This window comes from Canis aureus, chromosome 4, assembly GCF_053574225.1.
Source record: "Canis aureus isolate CA01 chromosome 4, VMU_Caureus_v.1.0, whole genome shotgun sequence".
In the NCBI taxonomy this organism is placed as follows: Eukaryota; Metazoa; Chordata; class Mammalia; order Carnivora; family Canidae; genus Canis; species Canis aureus.
Genome location: NC_135614.1, coordinates 27,219,963 through 27,230,142, shown reverse-complemented (window position 1 = coordinate 27,230,142; position 10,180 = coordinate 27,219,963). Strand labels below are relative to the sequence as shown.

The window sequence follows — 10,180 nt, the reverse complement described above, 5'->3', positions numbered from 1 at the left end:
ACTAAGAATGAAGCAAATTGCATTCTTTATGAACTTATATGGAAAGAATACTAATATGTCATGTGGGAAAGAGAAAAGAAGCTCTTGACATCAGTTAGAACTTGGATGTTGCCAAAAGCTGGCCTGGCACCCAGTTAGTCCTTATTATTTTCCTTTTGAACATAAAAAATTTCATATGATGAGACCTGTGACAATGATAATGTTAAGGTAAAAACAAGGCTATCAATAATCATGTATGAACATAGATAAAAACATGAACATTACTGGAACTATAAAAATGACCAAATATCCCTCTATCCTAATATGAGTAAATTTTTTTTTTTTGCCAATTATGACATTAGCCTTGATTTATCCTCCTGCCTTAAGATTAAGATACCCAATCACAGAATGGCCCCAGCATCCTAAAAGCATCCAATTCAGAGCAAATCCACACTTCCTTAAAACTTTTTTCCCAAACCATCTAATCCAAATCCAAATCCTAGAAATCCTTTCCCAACACCCTCCAGCTGAGATGCCCTGTAATTCACCATGGTGTGCATTCTCCCTCATTGTAATGAGTAATAAACCTAACTTATTCAACCAAGGTGTGTCCTTGGAGGAGAAGGCATTGGCATATGTTAAGTGAAATAAATAGGGTGCAAAATCATGTATATATGTGCATATATGTGTATATGCTATAATTTTATATAAAAATAAATAGAAAAAATATATTTGAATATGCATGGAACGTCTCTGGGAAAACATACTAGTTAAAAATAATTGCCTCTTGGAAGAAGTAAAGGCTGAGGCACAGAGTGGGAAGAAAAGTTTTCAGTATATATAGTTTGTTGCCATGTTCATTAATTACTCACAATTAATGACTTTTTAAAAAGATATTAAGAATCATGGGTGTCTGGGTGGCTCAGATGGTTGAGCATCGACTCTTGGTTTTGGCTCAGGTCATGGGCTCAGGGTCATGGGCCCATATTGGGCTCTGGGCTCAGCAGGGAGTCTGCTTCTCTCCCTTGGTCCCTCTCCCCCTACCCCGCCCCCTCACTTGCACACACTCTCTTCAAAATAAATAAATCTTAAAAAAAGAAAAAAAAAAAAGCAAGATAATGAGATCACAGGGATCACCCCTGTGATCCATAGTGAAGAAAAATTAGAATCCTGTCTGGACAGTTAGGCTTATCAATTTTCTAGAGGGAGTGATTTCCACCATGTTGTAGTTCCTCAAATCACATCACTACTGCTAACTGCTCTCCAGCTAGACCTCCCAAATCAGTCTCTGTGGAAAAACAGGATCAAATTTCAGGTACTTTTACATCTTATTGATGAAGGTTGCTGATTTGTCTGTATTAAAAAACCATTCGGTACACGTGTCTTCTTTAGAGTGGGATCCAAGACTCTTAAGTCTGGAATATGAACAGTTCATGGTGGTTTTATACTTCTGGCTCTCATAGGAAGTATGCTGAGAACATACAGGATTTAAATATCACACTGCTTCTAGCAGAGGCCTTACCGCTATCAAGTAGTCTTCTTCAAAGTTACAGCTGATGGTGGTAACTGAGCTTTTCTGAGGCATTCTCTTGCCCCAGCACTCCTCAAGTCTCCACCAGAGCTGGCTCCCACTCCACATTATGCCTGGCTGCCCAGCACTTGGATGGGTGGGTGAGCTACTTGACCATAAAAAAGACAACTTTGAAAAAAAAAAAAAAGACAACTTTGGGGATCCCTGGGTGGCTCAGTGGTTTAGTGCCTGCCTTCGGCCCAGGGCGTGGTCCTGGAGTCCTGGGATTGAGTCCCACGTTGGGCTCCCTTCATGGAGCCTGCTTCTCCCTCTGCCTGTGTCTCTGCCTCCCTCTCTCTCTCTGTGTCTCTCATGAATGAATAAATAAAATCTTAAAAAAAAAAAAAAGAAAATCCTATCTAGGATCATCTTTGTTAAAAAAAAAAAAGACAATTTTGGATACAGGGTATATTATATCCTACAGTCATATTACACAAGCCAGGAGCACTTGGCAGTTCATTTTTGGGGTGTATTAATCTTCCTTGGCTGGTAGAGAGGCTTCCTACAAACTGTGCCCAGGTCTGGTTCCTTGACCTACTATCTTGGGGTCTGTAGTCTTTCTTTCATCTCCAGTTTGACCTTTTGTGTAGTTTTCCATCATCCTACCTTTTTTTATTTTTTTTGACTTAAACTTGTGCCCTTTACTGACTCCTGTTTATAAAACTACTTACACCTGTCCCAACAATTTAGACCTTGTCAACAGGCATTCCAATGCTTCTATTAAAAACACATACCCTGTTGGGGCGCCTGGTGGTTCAATCAGCTAAGCGTCTGACTCTTGATTTCAGCTCAGGTCATGATCTCAGGGTTTGTGAATCAAGCCTGTGTTGGGCTCCACATTGAGTGGGGAAATCTGCTTGAGATTCTCTCTCCCTCTGCTCCTCCCCCTACCCTCATGCTCTCTAAAATAACAAATCTTTATTTATTTATTTTTTTAATTTTTTTATTTATTTATGATAGTCACACAGAGAGAGAGAGGCAGAGACACAGGCAGAGGGAGAAGCAGGCTCCATGCCGGGAGCCCAACGCGGGACTCGATCCCGGGACTCCAGGATCATGCCCTGGGCCAAAGGCAGGTGCCAAACCGCTGAGCCACCCAGGGATCCCAATAACAAATCTTTAAAACTATTTTTTTAAACACATACCCTGTCAACAGTTCCCTAATACATACACAAATCCAATTTTTTGCATGACAATCGGAGTCTTCTAAACCTTTCATCATGTCCTTAAGAATTCTTCCTTCAGAGAGGGCTCAGTTCAAGTTTTACACACTAAATTCTGCTTGGACCCTCAGTCCCCACTGAGTCTTCCTCTCCCAAGCTACCATTAAATGAAGACAGAAAATTATCTATTGACTCAGCTGTTTCCAAACATTTCCTTCCCCTATCCTCAGCTCTTTTTTCAAAGGGAAAACCTACAAGGAAAACTAAGTATGTACAGCACCAGCTCTGTGTGAAAATGGTACAAACTCCTCAACTCCCTTTCCTCTATCCCTGAAGATGTTCAACCAGGCAGCTTTAAAACTATGAGTTTATTCTACCAATGAATGTTGGCTACCTTTTCATGTCAAATTCCCAGGTAGATTACTAATTTCCTGGAGGCATAGGCCCTGTTTTATTGACCTCAATTCAACTAATAGTTCAGCATTATATAACTGCTACTAATAGTAGCCAGCAAGGGTATAGTATTTCATATCTGGTCTTTAATACAACCTATGTGATAGGCATTTTTTTCTCCCCTTTTTACACATAAATTTAAGTGATGCTGGAAGTAAAGGCCTAATTTAATCAACGGCAGAGATGCAACCCATACCCAGGCCCTCCCAGTCTAAATCTAGTGTATTTTCTATTCCACCAAGTAGCCTCTAGGTCTATCCTGGATTATTCTTTCCCAGAGTTCCCAAGAGAAACTAGCTGGGGCCACCACCAGAGAGGCTACAATTACTAATGGTCATGAAAATAAGTTCAGTCACGATTAAGTTCATAAGGTCCCATGACAATGCTTAGTGTTTCAATTACTCCATGGTTCTGGTCTATGGAGCTACCCTACTCTTAAGAGCTATTTTCCCTTCTTTCCCCATTCATCATTATTTCCAAAGCTGACCTGCCAGGATAGTGGCATCTTCCTATATAATCTACAATTAAATCAAAACCAAACAAACAAAAACTTTTTTTTTTTAAATCTTTTTTTTTTAATTTTTATTTATTTATGATAGTCACAGAGAGAGAAAGAGAGAGAGGCAGAGACATAGGCAGAGGGAGAAGCAGGCTCCATGCACCGGAAGCCCGATGTGGGATTCGATCCCGGGTCTCCAGGATCGCGCCCTGGGCCAAAGGCAGGCGCCAAACCACTGCGCCACCCAGGGATCCCCAACAAACAAAAACTTTAATGTGTCCAGGAATAATTAGCTTTTTGCTTCTTTTCCCTCCCCCTCAACTTAATCCACTATTCTTCTAGTGGTCTCATGAAGATTACTTTTCTTTTCTAATGTACACAATAGAAAGGAGAAAGGGCGAATGGCTTATCTAATAGACAACTAAGAACTTGTAAATGCCAGGAACTAGATACTATATTAAGATTTAAAGTTGCTGGGCCCAATCATTGGCAAAAATAAAAATTTACCGTAGGGGATCCCTGGGTGGCTCAGCAGTTTTGCATCTGCCTTCAGCCCAGGGCGTGATCCTGGAGTCCCACATCGGGCTCCCTGCATGGAGCCTGCTTCTTCCTCTGCCTGTGTCTCTGCCTCTTTCTCCCTCTGTGTCTCTCATGAATAAATAAAATCTTTAAAAACAAAAATTTACCGTATAAAAAATAGACGAGCTGCATTAGTAATGCAAAGACTTTCAAATAAGAGACTGCAATTCAACTTTCAAATGTTTTATTTTTAGTGTTTTTAAACATTTTAATACAACAAAGATATAAAATAATATATTAGTTAAATCTGGATTTAATTTAGAATCAATATATTTACTTATATACAACACTGTGCTTCAAGACATGGCTACCACAGGAACATTCACATCTTCAAGTAATACTAGTTTCTCTGTGGACAGAGTTACATTTAGGTAGAGTTCTTAAAACAAAACATGCCCACTTTAGTCCAAGCTAATTTTGCCTCCCCCACTAAGTACCAGTTCTTCTTTTGTTCCATATCAGAAATACTTCAATTGTCCTAACAATCCATAGATTCTCCAGATAAAAAATTATTAAAATTAAGCATTTTTAAGATGACATTATTAACATGGCTCGGCTGCCATTCAGACAACCCAGTAATTCATACTGAAACATTTGAAATAATAAAATGATCATAGTATTCCATCTCTCTCCCCTTCCTTATGCTTAACATGGAATACTGAATAAAAAGTCTTTGGCTAATTTAGGGTAGAACACATTCTAAAAACACCTTTACTGGTAGCTGAATTATGGTTTATAGGTTTCATAGGTATTTTTACTGAACTTGATGTAAAGTAATAAGCCACGTTTTACTTGAAATTGGTAGCATTTACTGGATGTGAGAGGTGAGAGGGAAGACCAAAACCTACTTTCACAGTAATTTCAGTCATTCAGAACCACTCAAACACAAAGAGGGAAAAACCCTCAACCTCTCTCTTTTCTCACTGGTCACCTGAAGCAGTCTGACTTGATGTTACTAACAAGTCTCTAGAGAGGTATGGGGATAATTCAGGCTACACTTTTTACAAATGCAAACCATCTTTAACTGCCAAATGAAGATGGCATTAAAACTGACATGCTTTGTTGGCTTTGAAACTATCTAAAAGAAACCAATACTGTTTAAGAAAGCTATTGGACTATTATAAAAGAATATTCTTGTCTCAAATGCCTGAATACCTGAAAGAACTGACACAGGACTATTACTGTAATTACAGTAATAGTAATTACTATTAGTAAGGGATAACTTAAGTCTACAAAAAGACTACCAAAAAATTAAATTTATTAGATCTTAGTAAGGGATAACTTAAGTCTACAAAAAGACTACCAAAAAATTAAATTTATTAGATCACAGAACTTAAAACAAGAATATGGTTAACGTTCTCAAGCATTTTGGAATAAGAATCTTTAAAAAATGTTTACTAAAAAACTCATGATGCATTGCCTTTTGCTGAATACACTCAAAGCAGGTTACTGTTATGAATGTGACTTTGAATATATAAATAACACTTTTCCAACAGACTGTTTCATTTTGGCTATAAGAGGACTTGGCTTCACTGTTCTGTTTACAAATTATAAGATTTTTGGAATTCTAAGTAACAACACTTACGCAGGTACAGAGTAAGAAAACATACCACTTACACAACCAGAAGGTCTCTCAGTCAACAGATTTTTTTCTCATGAACAATCCACATTTCTTTAGCTGATTGGTTCTAAGTGTATTCTCATTGCTCTCTGATTAAAAACAAACAAACAACAACAAACAACAAACTACTAAATATACCCAGCATATGGAAGTTGTATTTTTACCCTAGCAATTCTGGCCATAGAGAACTATGGAGAGGATAGCCATTTGAGAATTCTCCAGCACAGCCAAATAATTTCTCCCAAATTATTCAGTGATAACAGCACACTTGCCTTCTTCAAAACCTCCTACTCCTTGTGAACTTCAATTACCCTTCAGTAACAATGTCCTGCATAGACAAAAGAAAGAAAAGAAAAGAAAAGAAAAGAAAAGAAAAGAAAAGAAAAGAAAAGAAAAGAAAAGAAAAGAAAAGAAAAAAGAAAAGAATAAAAAGACTATATTGCCCCCAGGAGTATAGAGAAATGAATCAAGGACTTCCAATATAACCTCCAGTTTGTATCCCCAAACCAAAAGTCTTCTTGGTTCCTTCTATACTGAGGTCTCAGTATTTAAGGATATAAGCCTCTCATAAGCCTGCAGCTGTAGAGAGGGTAAAAAAATACATAGATCTAAGGCATGGAGCCTTTCTACCTGGCCACATTCACACCAAAATGTGAATATAAATACCACTCTTCCAATGGTTTACACTTTGACAAGAAAAAAAAAATACAAAGACAAAATCTGGAAATTTGTGGACAAAACAAAAAACAACTAAAATATAGGTTTCACATTAAAAAAAATGGAAAATAATTTTGTGTCAAAGTTTTCCAAGAAAGAGACTTGGAGATGATTAATTTATGTAAACACTGCCTTGTATTAGTTATAACAATAAAATGTAAATTTACCTTAACTTTACCTCAAATCAAATATGATAAATGCAAAGCTGAAAACTTATTTTATAATCTTCATTGCAGTCTACTGTTAGGCACTCTCAATGTCATTAGCTCTGCAAAGTTAGTTGCAATTTTTTTTTTCTATTTTGTTCTAGAATAGAATCCATATGAAGGAAAGAACACTGATGTTAGGAAATTTACCATTAAGTTACTATCTGACATTCTTGAATTAATGTTGCCACAGATTTTTTTCAAACATTTTTCCAAAAGCCAACACTCGTCCCTCCCTAGCTAAATACAGTCTTACTTGTCCCTTAGAAAGAATGGCAGTTACACATTTTTTTTATCTCAAGGGTCAAAGTGCTCTAGGGTAGCACAGGAAACATCCCTCATGTTTATGCAGTTTCCTTAGATGAAACGTTGACATTTTTGTCCCTTGCATATATTAGAATCAACAATTTAAGATATTATAAGATTCTAAAGTATTAGATTTAAAGGCATAATAAAACTAGAATTGCCTTGTACCATTTCTCAAGTGAGAAATAAAAAATAATGTTAAGAGTAGACTCAAAAACAAAAAAAAAAAGAGTAGACTCAAATTGGGGTCATTCAGCACTGGTTGAAACTTGTTTGCATAATATTCTTTTCCTGTCCAATCCATTCAGGATCCTCTGTAACTTATACAGGGGTGGGAATATGACTCAAAGTGCAAAAATAAAATATTTCACCCACATTAGAGTGGGCTTCTAAGCGGCCTAATTTTAGACCTCATATGCCAGCACTTTTTCTAACTCCTTGTTTTAAAATGGAATGTAAAAACTATACAATTAATATGCCAAGTAGCTAAGCTCAACCAGTTGGGGCTCAAAATCCAATTCCATAACCGTTCTACTGTCATAACTATTAACCAAAATCATTAAAAAGTAAAGTGACAAATGTTTTCACAATGGTCAAATTACTTAAGGTACTAAATTTCTAGTGTTGTAAACAGCAACTATGTTGTATCACTTTCTGACTGCCAAATTAAGACCAAACAGAAAGAATGTATGTACACAATTGTATTTAAAAATGAAAAATAACAAAACCTTTTCATATCCAAATATGTCTGACACTGTTCACTTCTGATGGCCAAGAATGACAAATTTCAAAAACCAAAAAGTTGTATTATGCCTGCAACCTGTTATAAAGTTCTTTTCGATCACAGAAAAAATATTCTTTGCATGCATACCTCCCTATTCACGGACATTAGAACTTTATCTAACATTTAGTAAAACACTCCACTATTTTGCTCATTAAATAACATCACTTAAAGGCATAAAATTGGGCTGTCATATGTCTAGCTAACAACTATAGCACAAAGTTGTTCCAGGTACCTACCTGACTAAAATTAAGCCAATTTTATTATTATGGATGCAGCCATTTCTCCCTCATAAACACTTACTGATGGTCACACTAAACCCTCAGAACAAAATAAGAACTGCATCTTCTGTTGCACCTTTGGAGAAAAATGCCAGTACTATATTTGTACTTTGTCACCTCATGTACGGCCTCTTCCATTCTCTTCTTCTTTCAGGCATCCTGGTATGTTCAGTATACTTTTCTTAAAGATGGTTCAGAAGGCAAAAATTATTTGTTAGTAATACAGATCACTTTCTACAGTTGCATTTTTAAAAAGATTAGTTCAAAGAACAAGTACTGCTCATTTGATGGAGGTTTTTCTTTGAAGATAATGAGGAGCTTAAAAAAATTATTTCTTGACTAGAGTCCTAATGAAGTTAAGCAAAACAAAACAAAAACACTTTCAACCAGCAAATTGCTTAAGTTCAATACAAGTACTCAACAGGCGAGGGTAACAGCCTGACTTCAATCACAACATTAAATTTGCCAAAAGAGAAGAGTCAGAAACATCTACTTAAGCTTCCTATTCAAACGAATATGTAAGGACTCTTGACTGCTCTTTCTTGATTTCTATAATCACAGCCTTGCTCAAAACATGAAACTTCACTTTGTCAACATATAAGCCAAAAAGCAAGGCATCCAGGAACAGCTTAGGAGGAGAAAGCAAAGTTATTCACTTTCAACTACTGTATATTTAATCATGAACCCATTACAAAGATTGACTTTATCCAATTAATCTTTTCATTATTGCTGGTTTTGAAAATGGCCAACAATATTCATTAGGTACTGTACCATTAACATTGCATTCAAAAAAAGAAAACATGGGAAACCAAATTCTTGCTCTCCTACTCTGCTGATATGCTCTAGTATTGGCTAGAGTATGGTAGTACAAAAAGAGTCTTGTCGTGATATAAAAGGCAATAAACACATCAATGGAATAATGTTCGTGGGCAGCCAAAATGAAGAAGATTCCAAAGAGGTTGAGAACCCAGGACAAAGTATGCAAGAAATTCCAGCTTCTTGGCGTATCTGGGAAAAGGACAAAGATCGTTTTAAAACCACATTCTTTCCAATGCTTCTAAGTCACATGTTTCTTAGGTCAGTCTGTCACTCTTCACAGAACTTGACACCCTTCCAACAGCCTCCTCTGCAGCCAGTCATCTAATATGTATGGAAGCACTAAAGAAATACTTACATTCAGTGACAAAGAAATTCAGCATAGTTAGGACGACTGTGTGGCCACTGAACATGTAATCTCCACAAGTGTGAACACCAGTTAGGGTCATCCCAAAGCCACTCCAAATGGCAAAGGCCCGGTGCAGTTTCTCCCATACACTGCCATATATCTATAAAGAAAGCTACAAATTAGTGTTTCAAGTGCTTGGAAAGGTAGGGGCTTCCAAACATCCACTCACATTGAAATTCCAACACTGAATGACTTAGAAATAAGATCTAAACAAAAGCAACCAGACTCCCAGTTTAATTAATTCCAGATATTAAATAAAGGATGGTCAGATATATTCTGGTAATTAAATGTAATCAGTAGAATACAAATTTCTCTACTAAGGATTCGTTTACAGTGAAAAAAGTCACTATTACACAAAATATTTTCAAGTTTTTAATCCAATAATACAGGAGTATTTGCTGGCAGTTCTTGCCAATAAGAAATAAGCTATAACAGAAACAATGGCTACCATTCAATCTCTATTCTTCCCTTCTTCACTGGTAACAGAATGTCAGATTTATTTGAAATAACGAACTCAACCAAAACACTGCCTCCCTAGCCTAATTGCAGCTTGGAATGGTTTTGTGACTAAGTTCTATATAATAAAACATAAGTGTAAGTGTAAAAGATTTCTGGGAAGGTGACTTATAAAGCAAAGGGACAACAACCAGATGAAGTCTCTTTTGCCTTTCCTTCTGAAAGCCTACAACTCAGACATGATAGTTGAAGCTCCAGTAGCCATCCTGGACCACTAAGTGGCCTTGAGGATGCAAGACAAGTGTTAGGACAGGAGAGGAGAAAGAGAGAAGCACCACGGGTTT

The 10,180-nt window shown here is 36.8% G+C and overlaps 1 protein-coding gene across 4 annotated transcripts in view; it reads right to left on the bottom strand.

Annotated features, from left to right (window-relative positions):
* Positions 1 to 4,410: 4,410 nt before the first annotated feature.
* SAMD8 (sterile alpha motif domain containing 8) overlaps positions 4,411 to 10,180 on the bottom strand; it is a 50,266-nt gene continuing 44,496 nt past the window's right edge. For all 4 annotated transcript variants that reach the window (XM_077895098.1, XM_077895097.1, XM_077895099.1 and 1 more), the window contains exons 5-6: positions 9,330 to 9,480; positions 4,411 to 9,163 (exon numbers count right to left, since the gene is read on the bottom strand). In XM_077895098.1, coding sequence (XP_077751224.1) covers positions 8,859 to 9,163; positions 9,330 to 9,480 — 456 coding nt within the window. In that variant the 3' untranslated portion in view covers positions 4,411 to 8,858. The remainder of the gene's footprint in view (positions 9,164 to 9,329; positions 9,481 to 10,180) is intronic.